This window comes from Chelonoidis abingdonii, chromosome 1 (genome assembly GCF_003597395.2).
Source record: "Chelonoidis abingdonii isolate Lonesome George chromosome 1, CheloAbing_2.0, whole genome shotgun sequence".
Taxonomy (NCBI): Eukaryota; Metazoa; Chordata; order Testudines; family Testudinidae; genus Chelonoidis; species Chelonoidis abingdonii.
In genome coordinates this window covers 148,699,468-148,717,591 of record NC_133769.1, presented here as the reverse complement: position 1 = coordinate 148,717,591, position 18,124 = coordinate 148,699,468, and the positions used below count along the sequence as shown (strand labels likewise).

Below are 18,124 nucleotides of genomic sequence, written 5' to 3'. Positions count from 1 at the left end.
GGGCCATCAAGCAGGCTAGGCAGAGCTAACGCCAACTTGTCTGGGATTTCATCCAGAAGCATAGCATAAGTTTGAGATACAGACAGTATAGAGCCAATATTCATAACTTTAAATACAAAAATGATACATGCATACAGATAGCTCCTCTGGGATAGCTCAGTGGTTTGAGCATTGGCCTACTAAACCCAGGGTTGTGAGTTCAATCCTTAGGAAGGGCCATTTGGATATTGGTCCTGCTTTGAGCAGGGGGTTGGACTAGATGATCTCTTGAGGTCCCTTCCAACCCTAATAATCTATGATAATCATAACCAGCAAACCATAACCTGGTCTTAGACACCTCAGTTGTCCCCCTTTATATAAGATTTGGTGCCACTACAGGACCTTAGTTGCAACAATGATCTATATGGTCCCAGTTCTTGTCAAAAAGAATTAGGGTTAGGGCCTTCCCTTAAACCCTGAGCCTTCTTCACCCAAACCAGAATGTGCTTGGGGTATAACAAGCAGGCTGCTGGTCCAGGGTTACTTATCACACAGACAGTTGGTGCATCCTTGACTGCTGGCTGGGGCTATCCAGACGGGGAGCTCCAGCTGCAGAACATTGAATCTCACCCAGGATTACAGAAAATGCAACCTCTCACTGATCTGGATTTCACACCAGCATGTTAAAATGGCTTATGTTGGTAGTGAAACTAATTAGAGTCTGTTGCTCTTGAATTACAGCTTCTAATTTCCCAGTGTTCTCCACACCCAGGGATTTTCCTACTCCCTCCCATTACACTGGACACACTAGATTCCCTAGTACATAAGAACGGGCATACTGGGTCTGACCAAAGGTCCATCTAGCCCAGTACCCTGTCTTCTGATAGTGGCCAAAGCCAGGTGTCCCAGGGGGAATGAACAGAACAGGGAATCATCGAGTGATGTATCATCTGTTATCCATTCCCAAGTTCTGGCAATCAGTAGCTAGGGACATCATCCCTGTCCATCCTGGCTAATAGCTATTCATGTACCTGTTCTCCATGAATTTATCTCGTTCTTTTTTTGATCTCTGTTATAGTCTTGGGTCTTCAACTTCCTCTGGCAAAGAGTTCAACAGGTTGACTGTACGTTGTGTGAAGAAATACTTCCTTTGCGTTGTTTTAAATCTGCAGTCTATTACTTTCATTGGGTGACTCCCAGTTCTTGTGTTACTTTCTCCCCAGCAGTCTTGATTTTACAGATCTTTGCTTCTTCGTCTCTTTTCCAAGATGAAAAGGCCCAGTCTTTTTAATCTCTCCACATAGGGAATCTGTTCCATACCTCTAATCATTTTGGTTGCCCTATTCTGAACCTTTTCCAATTCCAATATATCTCTTTTTGAGATGGGGTGACAACATCTGCACTCAGTATTCAAGATGTGGGTGCACTATGGATTTATATAAAGGCAATATGATATTTTCTCTGTTATTAAGAGAGGGATAGATAATGATTCCCAACATTCTGTTTGCTTTGACTGCCGCTGCGCATTGAGTGGATGTTTTCAAAGAACTATCCACAATGACTCCAAGATTCATCTCTTGGGGTCTGAATTAGTTTCCACTCATCATTTTATATGTATAGTTGGGATTATGTTTTCCAATGGGCTGCAATATGTGCTAGCCTGAGATCTAGTACTGCTGAGATCCTGCCTTCAGTGATATCTCTGCCCTTCCTGTTCCTTTTTTCCACTGAACCCCACCAGCCCATGCTTCCTGTTCCCAGCTTCCCCGGGACTCTTATTGTCTCTGGACCTCTGTCAGCAAGAAGCAGTTTCAGGGACACTTGCCCTCTGTCTGGAGTCTTCACTTTCTGGGACATGAATTTACCTTCTCTGTGTTGTAGGAGGCTCTGTTATAATGAGTGTCTGTGACATTACCCACAGTACAATCTGGACTGTTGAACAGCTGCGTCCAATCAGTTCTCCAACCTGGGGATGCCTTTTCCACTGTTTTACTGTGAGAACAGTCCCTCTTGGCTAGTAAACACAGTCTCCAGCATGTAACTCTCTTCCAGCTACACAGTACTGAGTGCTGCTAGTCAGCCATTCATGAATTACACACAGAAGAACACAAATTGTCATTTGTATCTTGCAATATCCAACACGCTACTGACCACCACAAGCATTTATTACATTTTTTATTTCATCACTGGAAAATGACGTGCACCAGCCTTGTTATTCCAAATGGAATTTCCCCCCAGACTTTAATCCAACACACTGGTGTGACATTCCCCTCCGGTGTTATCTGGACTGGTGATCTGCTCTGCCTCCCCAGTCCTTGGCTTTGGGAGCCAGCCTTACTCTGGTCTACTGTGAAAACCCACACTCCTGGGGTGTTCACACACAGCCTCTGGCATGTCAGCTTTTCCCAGCCAGTGGCAAGCGAATGACACTAGCCAATATCTCTGGTCCGAGACACAACCGTAGGAACTGTCATCTTGCAGTGTCCAGTAATGCTCACCAGATGATGCAAGATTATATAAATTTGTCAGTTTAACAGAAATTCATATGTACCCGGCTTGTTATCCCAAGGGGAGCCTCTGACACACTTCCAACCAAACACACCGCTTCAGGTAGAATAAACAGAGCTTTATTAGCTATAAAGAGAGATTAGGTGATTATAAATCAAAGCATAACAAGTCAGATTTGGCCAAATGAAATACAAGCAAAATGCATTCTAAACTCATCTTAACACTTTCAGTGTCCTTACAAACTTCGATACGTCTCACCACAGGCTGGCTGGTAACTTTTCAGTCAGGTTCTCTACTTTGATCCGTGCTTCAGTCACTTGGTGGTTGGTGATGTCTGTAGCTGTAGGGGGAAGAGAGAGAAACGGCTCATGTGTCTCTCCCTTTTATCATCTCCTTTCTTCCCTTGTGGCTTTGCCCTCCACACCCTGCTTTGCTTTGACCACCCCTGCCCCTACCCCGCTCTGCTTCAGAGTCAGGTGAGCATTTCTGAGTCTCTCCAGGCAAGTTGAGCAGTTCTCCTAGTGTGGCCTCGTGCAGGTGAGTCTTTGCACTGTAGCTCCCCTGCTGGACAATGGCTGTTGCTGCATTGACACCCCCCCTGGGCGTTGGTTACTTTCCTTGCTGTTGCCTCTGGGAAGCTAATATCAGGCTGATTGGTTGGCAGGGAGTGAATTGTTAACTATTGGCTTATAAGGAGGGCTGCATTTTGTTTTTAATTGCTGTAATTATCTGGGCACTAAAAGTTCCCGGAAGCAGGTAAAGACCTTCCATTGGAGTCTCATTTTTTTGTGCATTAAAATTGTGGGGGTGAAGCAGCACCTCGTGCTCAGGTTCAGGGACGTCCTTTTCTGCAAAGAATTCAAACATTTATGTAAACAGTTTAATTTGTGAAACACGCACCCATTTCCCTTTTTCTAAAATGCAGTGTGCCAACGGGCTGAGGCAATCCGCCATGGTGGAAAGGCCTGTCCATTTTGATTTTAGTAAGTGACCCCTTTTCCCCATTTAAAGGTTCCCTTTTTAAATATTCTGTAATAGTGTGGCAGCCAAGGCCATGTTATTAGCTGCCAAACATTCATTTGTTTTTTTTAAAAAAGGGCTGTGATTCATCAGGGAAATGCAGGGCTGGGGCTATGAGAGCCTTCGGTTTTAGCAGGGTTAAAGCGGAGTCCTGCTCTTTTCCCCATTCCCATTTTGTCATCTTTTTATCAGTTTCCACAATGGGTGAGTTATTTTAGCATATTTATAGATGTGGTCTAAGAAAATTGACTGCTCCTAGGAGTATTCTTAAAGAGTGGGCGTCGGTAGGGGCCGGCATTTCTTGGAGTGCCCTTATCTTCCTCTGATGGACCTGTATTCCCATCTTGTCCTTTGGTTTGACTTCTTTGTGCTACAATTTATGGACAGTTCTTTTCTTCCTTTATCAGTTAGGTAATTTACATTAACACAGATGCTTTTTGGCTTGCTTTTGGATTTAAAGCCATTAGCAGCTTAGAGACTCTGTCTTAAAAGGGACACAATCAACTTCCACCAGAGTTTTGATTACTTTTCACTTAGAAGCAGGAGTTCAAAAACACACAGTGATCTGAAAAAGTAAACAACCTCTTGTGGCTCCCTCTGGATTAAGTAGTGTGGTGTGTTTTTGCATTTTTTAACCCCTTCTACAATAGACACTGCAGATATTCTGGGGAAAATGCACATTCCTTCCATAGTTTAACTTGTATAACAGTAGCCATATTAATTTTTACCTAAGCAGTGACTGTTTCTTTCGTGCTCAGAGTTTTTAGGAACTCTTATTGAAGCAACAGTTTGATTACACAGAGCCACCGTTAAGGCTCAGTGTAGGGCACTGTTTTTTTTAATTTTTTTTTACTACAGCTCTTATTTGCTATTGTGTTACCAAAAAACAAATCCAGATTTTTTTTCCATTCTCCTGATGTTGACTGCCCTGCTGCAGCTATGACTTTGGTCTTTTGAAGATATTGAACTTATAAAGCATCAAGGTACCTTAAGGGTTAAATGCTAAATATCAACTCAAACAACACTAGTTACCTGTATCTGGCAAAAAGTGTGTCTCAGTTTTGCAACTTTGAATGAAAGATTCAAACAGATTGTAGTGGTATTATTTAAAAACAAAACCAATTCATCTTAAACCTATAAAACAAGAGTTTTACAAACTGGGAGTGTTGCTTTAGGTCCTAAACACTTGACATATTTACACAATATATTTGTGTACACGCTTTTTTTCTTAACGTTCCTTACACTGCTTTAATTTTTGCACAGCTGTACATAGATTACATTTGTATACATTTGGGGGCGGTTAAGTTCCAATAGAAACCCCTTATGTTCTTTTAGCAAATTTGACTAAATTGTTCATAGTCAAATGATTTCAATCAGATTGTCTCTTTGCCTGGCTTATTTACAGACATTCCTTTGGAAAAGGGCCCATTTTCCTTGCAGAATGGCGGCAAAGAAACCAGAGTTCTCTTTCTATAACACATTTCATTTTTAACATTTTTACAACTTTCAATTGCTTAATTCCCTCATCACAACATCATTCACAAGAAAAGATTTAAATGTTTATTAGAAAATATTAAAGAAAGGTGATACAAAGGGTTTGATGTGTCAGTCGTTGGTCATCGGGGGAAACATACAGAGCATGGGGGGACGCTGGCAACTGGTTACGGTTCAGCATATAGTACACACAGCCTGTAATGTCCCCAATGCGGGGTGTACGGTGGTTGGGGTCAAGATATAGTAGGGGGGCAGTGAGGGTACATCGCTCATAGAGTGGGCTACACACAGTCATGGGTATGAGTAAGCGGGCCGGGTAATGGGGACAGGGTGACCCTCACGTGGTGGGATCCAGATTGGTAAGTTCAGGACTCAGGGGATATGGTTTGGTAGGGGGGTTGTAAGGGTTTCCCCCTCCCCCCCGTGGGTGCGTGGAGCCACATCGGCTCACTCCTGGTATTGGCGGTGGCCGGTGATGTGTTCGATGTAAATGTCTCTAGACCACCGGATAGTGTCCGAGACCATCAGGCGTCTCATGAGTCGCGCATAGCGACGGCCCACCCCACAGGCCCTGAGCACACGTTCGTTCCAGGGGTCCCAGGCGCCCAGCGCCCCGACGATCAGAGCGTCGGTGTAGACCTCGTAGCCCTTCGCCCGCAGGGTGTCAGTCAAGGGGGCGTATTTCTCGAGTTTGCGGGCTCGGGCTTCGCGGAACGCCGGGGTCCTGTTCTCGAACGGGATGGTCACGTCGACGAGGATGATCTTTTTCCGCTCCTCGTCCGTGACGACGATGTCTGGCCGCAGCGGGCTGTCGGTGCCGGGGATGGTGCGGTTGACCGCGATCTCACCGAGGTGTGGGGCGATGGCCTTCGCTAGGCGGTCCTGGACGGCGTTGTGGCGCAGCTGCCAGGCTCTGGCGTGGGGTTTGCAGCTGCACAGGACGTGGGGCAGGGTCTCCAGGGTGTACCCGCACTTCCTGCAGCGCTTGTCCCGGTTCCCGTGGCGGACGGCTCCGTTGAGCGGGACGCAGTTCAGCCGGGCGCGGTGTATGAAGCGCCAGTCGGCGAAGCGGGTGAAGCTGCCCGCGGGGAGGAAGTGGTTGCTGGAGTCCCACCTACACTGCCCAAACTCCTATATCTGTTTAAAAGGAGTAATCTCTTGGATTGCAACTTTGGATTACTTCCTTTTAAACATTTCTTACGCAGGAGCTACCACTATTTGCCCACACTCCTACATCCTTCAGAGTTTAGTCTCACATAGAAAATACTGCCTGAACAGATTTTATTTTTATAACTTTTCCATACCCATGCTGTGACTTACAAAACACAAAAGTCTATACCCACTGAAAAGAACTCTGCCTGATAGAGCAGGAGAGGGAAACGCTAAGCCTTCTACCCTTTGAGCTCTATCCTGCTATGACCGAGGATATATTCACTTATGCAATTTTCCCCCGAAAGCTGGGTTAGAGCGAGGACTCTAACCCTCCCTCTTATGGCTCGGCACTTGTACAACTGGGGATCAGGGGTGGCAGGTTTATAGAAATTTTTGGTGGTGCTCAGAACCTGCCCCCCCAACTCTGCCCCCCCCCCACCTGCCTAAGGCTCTGGAAAGGAGTTTGGGTGGGGGGAGGAGGTCTAGGGTGCAGGCCCTGGGCTGGGGCAGGGGATTGGAATGCAGGACAGGTGAGAGATTGGGCCCTGGAAGGGAGTTTGAGTGGGGGAGGGGGTCTGGTGTGCAGGCTCTGGGACAGAGTTTGGATGCTCCCTAGGGGGTGGAGGTGCAGGCTCTGAGACGGAGTTTGGGTGCAGGAGAGGGTGTATGGCGAAGGGGATTGGTTTGCAGGCTCTGGGTTGGAGTTTAGATGCTGGGTGCAGGCTCCCGCTTAGAGCAAGGGGTGGGTGTGCATGAGGGGGTGAGGGATGCAGGCTCTTGGACAGAGTTTGGGGGCTAGCTCTGGGCTGGGGTGGAGTGTAGTCTCTGGAAGGGAGTTTGGAGACAGGAGGGAGTGCAGAGGGAGTGGGTACAGGCTCTGGAACGGAGTTTGGGTGTAGGCTCTGGGCTTGGGCAAGGGGTGGGAGTGCAGGAGGGGTGAAGGGTGCAAGACGGGATGTGTGGGAAGGGGGTGGGGGTGCAGGCTCTGGGAGGGAGTTTGGGGATGGGAGGGGGCAGAGGGAGAGGGTGCTGGCTTTGGGAAGGAGTTTGTGGGCAGGGGGCGGTGCTGGCTCCTGGGAGGGTGCAGCGCTTACCTAGGGCTCCTAGGCAGGGCAGGCCGGGAGTCTCCATGTGCTGCTACCCCCAGGCACTGCCCCTGCAGCTTCCCATTGGTTGCAGGGGTGCTTGGGTCAGGACACAGACCCACCCTGCCCAGGGGCTGCAGGGAGGGGCCGCAGCCATGTGGAGTGAGCAGGGAGGAAGCCGCTCAGCTCCACTGCACTGCCAGTGGTGAGTGGGGGCGCTGGGCTGTTTTAAATGATCCAAGGGATGCACAGGAAGGACCTTGAGGCAGAAGGCAGGGCTGAGGGAGAGACCTGGTCCCAAACATTGCTGGAGCCAGGCTCCAGGCCAGGAATATTTCTGGTGCCCAGATACCATGGGCCCATAGGGCTCGCCACCTCTGCTGAGGATGGATATACCTAGAGAGTTTGTATATATCTTATCTGTATAGTTTTCCCCCACAGACGAGTCGGAGCTAGGACTCTAATCCTCCCCCTATTGCCTGGATAGCCTGCGAATGAGGTTGTGCACACCTGAGTGAATGATCACTTTATACGTATGGTATAACCTTTTAGCAATATTTAGCAATATGTTCAACAATCACAGTCCATGTCTTCACCCTTTCGCAATTCTCCACCAAAAATGTTATGCTTCTAAGAAGCACACGGGATCTTTTTCAGGGGAAACGGCAATATGCTGCATTTATTGAAGATACCACAATTAGTATATGCATTTAGTCACACCACACACAAACACACGGTCCCGCTGATCAGTGTTATAGTTACCAGTCCAGAGTCCAGATCAATCTAGCGGCCAGCAAGGTTGATCGTGGGTAGGGAGGAGCTGGGTTCTGTTGGTCATGACATGATGCTCTGGGGAGGTCTTGGCAGGACGAACCCAAAGTTTCATGACAAAGCACCCTGTTTATATATGGATTTTCCTTCATTGAGACCAATGAGTTTTGCACCGTCTTGCTGTAATCAATTGTTTGACGAGTGCTTGTTTTCTTAAACTCTCCTTCTTATCCTTTATCTTGTTCTTTCATCAAGTCCCTCAGTGAGTTATCTTATGCTGGTTTTAATCACAGCTGTCTTGTCCCCATTGATAGGTGCCTGTCTTATCTTTAGAGTCGTCAATCTGCCCTGCTCTGACACTTCAATAGAGGTGTGTTGCAGCCTTCGGGCATCCTTGGATCTGTCTCCAGTTCCTCCCTCATACATCTGGTTCAGTGATGACCTTCACACTTACCTCTTAAAACACACATTCCTCATTCACACACAAAACAGAATTAATTTACACAGAACATTTTGAACAGGAACATCAAATTGCAATGCAAAAGAAAACAACCACGGCATTCTTTTACTTATTTTAAACTGCTAAACCTACAACAAATTGGTGACTCTTAAAGGTCTGTTACTGCCTTGAAATCAGTCCAGACACAGATTCTGGCTGATGTATCTCTACCCATTAGGCCATTCCTTTCTGTTATTCAAAAAGGGTGGCTGGCAGGATGTGCTCAGATCATACACCGGTACATTTAATACATGCTACATAATTATTCGTTATCCTTCATTCCAAATTGTATAAAATACAAACATAAAATCCTACAGCTACATTTTGGGGAAGAGTTTGGGGGAGTTCAGTTCCTGATTTTTATTTGACCTCTCTCCAGCACTTGTTTTGGTTTGGCCTGCCCCTTTCCATCCCTGTTTGAGGTTTCTGTCTCTATCACAGCAGGTGATGCAATGATGTGTGAGAAGGAGGAGCAGAATTGTCAGCAGGAAAATGTTGAACAAGTGGATAAACACAGAGCATTATCGCAAAGACCAAAAAGGAATGTGTCGAAGAGTCATGAACAGGGAAACTCCTGTGAGATTCAGCACAGACCAGAAACAGAACAAGAAAACCAGCCAGGGGAGAAAGTGGGTAAACTAATTTCATGTCAGGTAACTCAGAAGGACCTCAAGGAAACAACAACACAGAAAGAAATCCTCAAGGGAAAGAGAAACAATACATGCACTGAGTATGGGAAAAATTTACATCATGATTCAGCCCTTACAAAGCATCAAAGAATACACACAGGTGAGAAACCCTATGAATGCAGTGAGTGTGGGAAGCTCTTCCATAACAGTTCACACCTTATTAGGCATCAGAGAATCCACACAGGGGAGAGGCCCTATGAATGCAATGAATGTAGGAAAAGCTTCACTACGAGCTCAGCCCTTTCTGAACATCAGAGAATCCACACAGGAGAAAGGCCCTATGAATGCAGTGAGTGTGGGAAAAGCTTCATTACCAGCTCAGCCTTTTCTGAACATCAGAGAATTCACACAGGGGAGAGGCCTTATAAATGCAATGAGTGTGGGAAAAGCTTCACTACCAACTCAGCCCTTTTTCAGCATCAGAGAATCCACACAGGCGAGCGGCCCTATGAATGCAATGAGTGTGGGAAAAGCTTCACTACCTGCTCAGCCCTTTCTGAACATCAGAAAATCCACACTGGTGTGAGACCCTATGAATGCAGTGAGTGTGGGAAAACTTTCAATCGCAGCTCGACCCTTATTAGGCATCATAGAATCCACACAGGAGAGAGGCCCTATGAATGCAGTGAATGTGGGAAAGCCTTCAAACACAGTTCACACCTTATTAGGCACCAGAGAATCCACACAGGAGCAAGGCCCTATGAGTTCAAATCGATCCCAACCACAGTGTGATCATTTGGAGCTTAAATTCCAGGTTCCATCTATTGGTAATGCCATTTCTGGCAAGATAGCTGTTTTTGCCCACATTATTTGGATGCTAAGATAGTAAAAATGTTGTAAATAACGTAACTGACTATTGAGATAGTGCTGAGTGAACTATGTTTGAATGGATCAGAGGAGAATGTGATGGGAGAATCCTTGTCCCGATTCTGAATAATCAAATGTAACCTGCTCTGGAATTTCACTTCACACTTTCATTGTCATGTACTTTATCTCTCTGATGTCGGTTTCTATCTTTCCTGAAGGCTGTTTGGTCACCCAGCTGGATATTAGTTCAGTTTGATAGGATGTAGCTCAGATTTATGGGAGAATTTAAGACCAATGACCATTTGCTAAAGTCATAATTTCTCACTTCAGTTTTGCTTTTTCCCCACCCCTCCATGATGACATGGAGAAAGTTGAAGTGCAGTTCTGTCAACAGAGGAGAACTCTCCAATTTACTGGACATGCTAACAAAGAAACAGCAGTGATTTAAAATCTTCACTTGGAAAGGATGAACAGCAGAACCCCAACTAACTGAAGGAGGTGCATATGAGCACAGTGTAGTTCAATATTTAAGGAAATATTGTCTTAAATGATCTGGGGAGAGAATTCCACGGTAAGTGATTTTAAAGTAGGCAAAATGCCTGTGTATTTGGTTCCCAAATCATCTGTAACCCAGGCCCCACAGAAGATCTCTTCCAGCTAACTGTATATTATGGGAGATGTTGCCCTTCAGGACACAAGATGTTGAGGAAATAGAAGTGGGGTTTTTGTTGAATTTATTCTTTGTGGGTGCTAAAAGAGTATATAAAATTAAATCAGTTTTGGAAATCTAATAGCTGCAGAAAAATAAGTATTTTTGAATAGAATCTCCAGCTCTGGTAACTAACAGAGATTCTGATCCAGGCCTCTATCCAGTCCCTTTCTTAGAGCTGTTCCACAAAATCAAAGAAAAGCTGGGCATGTTTTGGGAAGCCATTCCTCATCAACACTGTTGAGATTTTAAGTGGTTTTGTAAAGGATTCTACTTCACAGAACTGTAAATTTACCCTAACCAAGGCCAACTATTTAGAAAGAACTTGAAAGAGTCCACACTCGGTTTTTGATTTCCACCCCAGTAAAGGAAGCTGTGGTGATGAATGACCCAAAGGAAATTGTTTATAGAACTCTACTTCCTAGTGCATTGTCACTGATTACATTTCCAGAGGATACCAGGGTTAGACTGAGAACAATTATCCTTCACTGTTGGGATTCAAAGAGAGAGAGCTTCATAGGACATTCCTTCCCTGTGGATCCCAAACTGGCTGCCTGATTGGGTAACAAGGACTTCAGGCTGTAGAAATTATGGTAACCGATGAGGCAATGAATGTGTCAGGCTCTGATTTCAGACTTCCAGATACACGCATGTTGAGTCCTGATTCTATGGTTTTGTGTCTGATGCTGTGGCTACACAATAAAGCTGATGTTGGCACAAATATACCAATGTAGCTGCGCTGCTGTAGAACTGCTGTTACAGATGCTCTAAGCCAATGGGAGAGATCTCTCCTGTCTGATTTTATTATTCCAGCCCCTACAAGCGGCAGTGGCTGTGTTGGCACGAGCAGCTCTCCAGCTCATGAAGCACTATCTACACAGGGGCTTAGGGCTGTAAAACTACATTGCTCATCTTTGTGGATTTTTCACACCCCAAGCAATAATTATACCGATAAACGTCTTTAGTATAGATCAACAGTTTCATCTTGTATTTTACACATTTACATCACTTCTCCTCTCCCTCCTCCTACTTTGAAAGATTAAAAAGTGTGATGAGAGGTATTTTCCCTCATGCTGCAAACATTCCCACATAGGAGATCACTTCCACCAACACACATGGCAGAAGAGCCTGAGATATATGGACTCTCAGAAGAGGTTGGGACAAACCACAACTTGAGCCAAGGTTCATTTGTTGGCAATGAGAATAAAAGAAAACTAACCTTTATGACATGAATCTGATCTTTGAATATATGATTGTTACTAATGAAAATGAAATTATAGGTGAAGTTATTGGTTAAAGAGTAAGAGACTTGTGTGATAATTGAATTATTTTGGAAAACTGAAAGTTGTCTTGTTTTTTGTTTTGTTAGTCATACAGGAAATGATAGCTAATCTTGAAAAGTTAATTTGATTTAATTTACTCCCTGTAATGTAAGGGGTTCTGGTCGAAAACCTCCCTTCAAAGGTTGGGGTGGGAGAATGTGTGTGAGAAAGAGTGTATAAGAGAATATTGGCGCAGTATAGATTTTAATTTTTTTGTGTTTTCAAATAGAACTTATTTTGCTTAATTTTAAAGTCAATTTTTATTACAAGGAAAGCTACTTGAGGAGATAAATTGTATAAGTCTTTATCCACTTAGACTGTAAGTGTCCTCTCTACTTCTCAAATTTGCAAAGGAAAGGTCTGACATCTGTCATAGGATGTGTCCAGCAGGTAGGAAAGCTGAACTCATCAACCATCAATATAAAGAAAAAGGCTGAAATCCATTGCCTTTCAGGTCAATAAGCCATCTAAAGGCTGGTCTATGCTGAAAAGCTATGTTGACAGAGCCACATCTCAGGGCTGTGAAAAGTCCTCTCTACTGAGAGTAGTAGTTGATGTGACCTGAGCCCCAGTGTAGACAGTGATAGGTTTGCACCAACCCAGAAAAACCGATGGAAAACCATCAAAGACAAACTATAGACATTGAAACCCTGTGGAAGTGAAAAGGACAATATGACAATGAGGAGATCACCCTTTCTGTGAATAAAGACAAAAGACTGATTCAGTTTAAAACAGGTAAGAGAAAAACACTCTTGGTCCATTCACCAAGGAGATCCCTACTGACCAGTGGTGCTTCAGAAAAGGCAGGGCCCTGGTTGCTAGGGACTGGCAATCATTTCAATAGACTGACATGTGAGGTGATATCTGTACTCAAGTGCTGTGTGAGATACAGAAGCAGTGATCTACAGTAAAACTGGTAACCTGGGATATACCATTGCTTCAGGAAGGGAGGATCTGGCATTTGTCTGAGTATCTAGTGATCGAGCTGGACCCCAGATGGGGACACATTGAAGGAACCAGGAGTTAGGGTGCCTCTGTTGTCAACTGGCAGGACTCAGAGGAGGTTGTTTGAGTGCCTGACAGGATGCGTAAGTTTGGTCACTAACATCCAGCTGCCAAATGCAAAACTCCCTCTTCCTAGTGGCAACAAGGAAACTCACAGCCCTCAGCTCCCTAAGAAGGGTTACAATGTGCATCTATGTTGATCCACCTTCAAATTCACACTGGGAAGGCATCCTGTAGTATGGCTCCCTGAATCACATTAGCCCTAAAATTCTCCCCTATAAAAGAGTGCAGAGTTCTGCACTTAGGATGGAAGAATCCAGTGCACTGCTACAGGTTGCAGGCCAATGGCTAAGCAGAAATTCTTCAGAAAAGGTGGGTATCAGGGGCTGAGAATCCCCAAACAAGGCAAGAAATGGTGGATGTGACGCACCTCCCTTGGATGGGTGCTGGGCCACCACCTTTGGACAGAACCTCCCGAGGAGTAGGGAAATCACCATCACTCTCATCATGGCCCCGCCTGTGCTCTACCCCCTGTGCCCTGCCTGTGCTCAGCCTCTTCTCCCAAGGGGACACACACATTGAGTTTTGGGCCCTCCACTACAGAAAGGATGTGGACAAATTAGAGAGAGTCCAGTGGAGGGCAATGAAAATGATTAGGGGACTGGGGCACATGACATAGGAGGAGAGACTGAGGGAACTGGGGTTATTTAGTCTGCAGAATAGAAGATGAGGGGGGATTTGATAGCAGCCTTCAACTATCTGAAGGGGGTTCCAAAGAGAGTGGGGCGCAGGTGTTCTCACTCGTGACAGATGACGGAACAAGGAGCAATGGTCTCAAGTTGCAGTGGGGGAGAACTGAATTAACTCTACTCACCTGGGTTAGAAACATTTGTTTCTTTTGAGTAGATAGTGGGAAATGGTCAGACCCAAGAGGCAAGGAAGAGGCTTCATGATGTTGATTCCCAGGAAGGGAGAGAGGAAAAGCCCAGAGCTGCCTTTAGTCCCAAGCTGGGGTCTTCTGGAAGGTAGAAAAGACCCTTGATCACAGAATCCCATGGGATCTTGCTGCTCTAGATTCTCCAGAGTCCTGGGTGCAGGGAGGGCATCACTGCACAATGTGAAATGCAAGGAAGGACCCTGGAAGGGAAGGGAGGAGCAGAAAATGGAGAGGAATGAAACAGGGAGAAAATGCCTCTTCTCTCTGCCCTCCTCTTCCCAGCAAGAAATATGATCAGTGGGGAAACTCCCCACCATGAAGGGCAGAGATCACAGAGACATTCACCACACACTGAGCAGTGATAGACTTGTTGCTTCCTATCCCAGTGAGAGCAAAGAGCCCCCAGAGCTGGAGCTGTGGGCTGCTGTGCTTTCCTTCCCAGATGCTGGAATAATTTCCAGCACACAGACCTGGATCGGGGCTGATGAGGTGGAAGATCTGTTTGCCACAGGAGCAGGTGGTTGATGTGTGTGTCCCCTTGGGAGAAGAGGCTGAGCACAGGCAGGGCACAGGGGGTAGAGCACAAGCGGGGCCATGATAAGAGTGATGGTGATTTCCCCACTCCTCGGGAGGTTCTGTCCAAAGGTGGTGGCCCAGCACCCATCCAAGGGACGTGCATCACATCCACCATTTCTTGCCTTGTTTGGGGATTCTCAGCCCCTGATACCCACCGCCCACGTGCAGTGTCACTGGCAAATACAGTCAGAGGAGACTGGGGACCTGGGGTGTGAAATAACTGCATGAAACTGGCTGCCTGAGCCCAGCCCCTCTGCACTCAGGCGAGCGGTGAGAGGGGGACGGGGGCTCAGTGAGTAAATCCTCAGAAATCTCACCCCTGGGTTTGTAATGTCAGGCTCCAGCAAGCAAGTCCCTCTGTGTGTGAAGGGAGGGGCTGTGAGGGGGAGGGTCCATGGGGGAGTCAGTGGGAGGGGGAAGGACTGTGAAGATATGGTCACCTCCAGGCAGCAGGAGCCTCCTGACATTTGAGTTGAACTGCCCCCTTGTCATAGCTTTCCTACTCAGATCTGAACCTTGGAGTTCAGAAAATGAGATGCTAACATGAAACCTCCAAGCTTAATTACCAGCTTAGTTCTGATAGCGCTGCCACCAGCCAGGAATTCCAGTGCCTGGCTCACTCTGGTCTCCCCAAAACCTTCCCTGGGGGACCCCAAGACTCAGATGCCCTGAGTCTCACAACAAAGGGAAATAACTCCATTCCCTTGTCTTCTCATTACTTCCTCCCAGGCTTCCCCTCCCTGGATGACCCTGGAAGATCACCCTGTTTCAATTCCTTCCACCAATTCCCTGGTGAGCTGCAGACTCAATCCCCTTGAGCCCCAACTAGGAAAAAATCCAACAAGTTTTAAAAAGCTGTAATATAAAAAGATAGGGAAAAAGACATAAAAAATGGTCTGTTATCAAGTGAACAGAATAAGGGTTATTGCTTAAAGAAAAAAATGAATAAACAGCCTTATCCAAAAAGAAATACAATTTAAAACATTCCAGCAAACCACACACATGTAAATACCAAAAAAAACAATATAAGCCTATTGTCTTTCTACCTTTGTACTTACAACTTGGAAACAGAAGATTAGAAAGCCTGGAGATAGAGTGATCCCCTCAGAGACTAGAGAGCAACAGAGACGAGACAGAACACACACTCAAAACTTCCCTCCCTTGAGATTTGAAAAATCTTGTTTCCTGATTGGTCCTCTGATCAGGTGTTTGGTTCCCTTTGTTAACCCTTTACAGGTAAAAGAAACATTAACCCTTAGCTATCTGTTTATGACACCCCTCCCCCCAGGTGTCCCAGAGCCCAGCATGGAGCTGCTGTCCCTGCAAAGTCCCTGGGAGTCACCAAGGGGTGATGTGAGGTTACTGCCCCATCAGCCGTGAGGTGGGGGACTGGAGCCCCCGGAACAGCCCTGTGGGGACTCAGCCCTGTGCGCAATTCAGTGTCTGTGGAAAATCAGGTCTAGGAATGAGGATTCCCAGCTGCATTAAAGTGGCATGAAGGAGAAGAGAGAGTTATTGCTTTAGAACAGTCTGGGTGTCAAGAAGGGTGCCCAGCTCTCAGTCTGCAGAACGGCCAACATCAAACATTCAAAAAGCCAGAGTCAGGCTCACCAAAACCCATGAGATTGGCTTTAAAATCATGAGATTATGTAAAACTAATAAATTAAGGAATCTTTTTATTTGCCTTCTGTATGATGAGCCTTTAGGGTGCACTGGGGTGACATTTTGAAGCTTTCTCCACAGCCACAAGGACTAGAAAGGTTCTGTTTGTTTAAGAACAAAGGCTCAAATCATCACATCTCCACTTGACTCCAGGAGCTGGGGCTTTAAGGAAAACAATAACTCTCATGGGACTCATGACAAAATCATGAGAGTTGGCAGCACTGAGTTGGACTGAGTCTTTATTCTCCGGGATTCCCTGGAGCAGGGGTTCCCAGCTTTTTTCTTTCTGTGGTCCCCACCCAACTTGGTATAAAAACTCCACAGCCCACCTGTGCCACAACAACTGTTTTTCTGCACATCCAGTAGATTAAAAGCCAGGGCTGTTGTTAGGGGGTAGCCAGCAGAGCAAGTGTGCAGGGCCCTACAACACAGGGGCTGCCATGAAGTTAAGTTGCTTTGGCTTCAGTCCTAGGCAGTAGGGCTCAGATTTCAGATTTCTGCCCTGAGCCTCAGTGAGTCTAACACCGGCCCTGCTTTCTGGTTTATTTTGGTGGGGATCCTCCTGAAACCTGCTAGCTGCCCCCAAGGAGGCTCCAGACCCCTGGTTCAGAACCACAGCCATGGAGCTCTGTTAAGAAGGGAGAAAAGCTGCTGCCTTTCCCGATGGCTGAACTCAGGCCCTTAGAGTGGGATATTCCTGCCCTGCAGTGACACCAGGAAAGCTCCCTGAGCAGCTGCCTGGCCTCAGGGACAGTCTAAGCCTGCAGGGCCCCAGGGGCAATGAAGCAACTGGGTCAGGCTGGGCACCTTCATTCCCAGAGAACTGCCCTGGTTCCCTGCTCAGCAGCAAAGAAGTCAATTCCCCCACCCCTGATGAATCAGCCTGGAGCTACGTGCAGAACTGGGGGTTTCCCCTTTCACCCCTGCTGGGGAGTGCCGGGGTCCCAGGGGCATTTCTAGCAGAGCATTTGGAACTGAACTGAGGGAACCAGCTTCTTAATACAGAACACTCACGTTCAGACCACATCTTTATTTTCAGGTTTTTTTATAATACGATATAATCCTTCAATCCTAGTGTCACCACTGATAACATGGCATGTTCAGCCTGGTGGGATACCAAGGGTAAAACTAACCAGCTCTTCAAATCCAAGAAAGTGGAGATAAATCACCTCTCAGAGTCCGTGTGGGGTAATCAATAGGCAGAAAGTGGCCACATTGCTTTTGAATGAGCCCAACATCTTTTTATTTACTTATTATTATCATCATTATTGTTATTTTTTTATTATTATTTACACAGGAGTCTGGACCTTGACTAGATCCTGACCAACAATTTTGGACCTTGACAAAAAAATAATGGCTTATTCCTAAGAATGGGTTTGTGTTACATTCCTTATGTCCTCGCGCCATCCTGTAGCCATTTCCTTTCCCTCCTTTTGGTGAAGAGATTTGGGATTTTATTTCCTCAGGGGGCCCCCGGAGCGGGGGCTGCCTGCATGTACCAAGCACCCACTAGATTAGAAGGTGACACACAAACACCCTTAAGACGAGGCAGCCGTCCCTGTCAAAAAAATCATCTCCCTTCTTCATTTGAGTGACAGCTTGAATCGTTCCTTCTCTGAGCAGAGCCCAAGGATTGGCATCATCAGCAACAAAACCATAAGTACGTATCAGGAACTAACCCAAAATATGCTTTAAAAGGAGCTGTCTCCTTCCTTCTGGGGTAAAATTTGCTATTATGCTAATTGATTTTCATTTCCCTTCTCTGAGGGCAGAGATGGGTTTGGAGCCATCTGAGGCTGGGATATTAAGCCCATGTCCCCATCTGTCAGTGATGCTGGAGACCTGTCTCAGCTCCCAGCTGACAGGCTGCCTCCAGCTTCTCCAGCCAGCTCTGTAGTTTTTTGTTTTG

At 46.2% G+C, this 18,124-nt stretch overlaps 2 protein-coding genes across 2 annotated transcripts in view; both read left to right on the top strand.

Annotated features, from left to right (window-relative positions):
• LOC116823564 (uncharacterized) overlaps positions 1-10,323 on the top strand; it is a 160,004-nt gene extending 149,681 nt beyond the window's left edge. Inside the window, exon 2 of the mRNA XM_075070302.1 lies at positions 8,950-10,323. Within this exon, the coding sequence (XP_074926403.1) occupies positions 8,961-9,929 (969 nt within the window). The 5' untranslated portion in view covers positions 8,950-8,960 and the 3' untranslated portion in view covers positions 9,930-10,323. The remainder of the gene's footprint in view (positions 1-8,949) is intronic.
• Positions 1-18,124, top strand: part of LOC116820769 (uncharacterized) — a 292,353-nt gene that overhangs the window by 3,497 nt on the left and 270,732 nt on the right.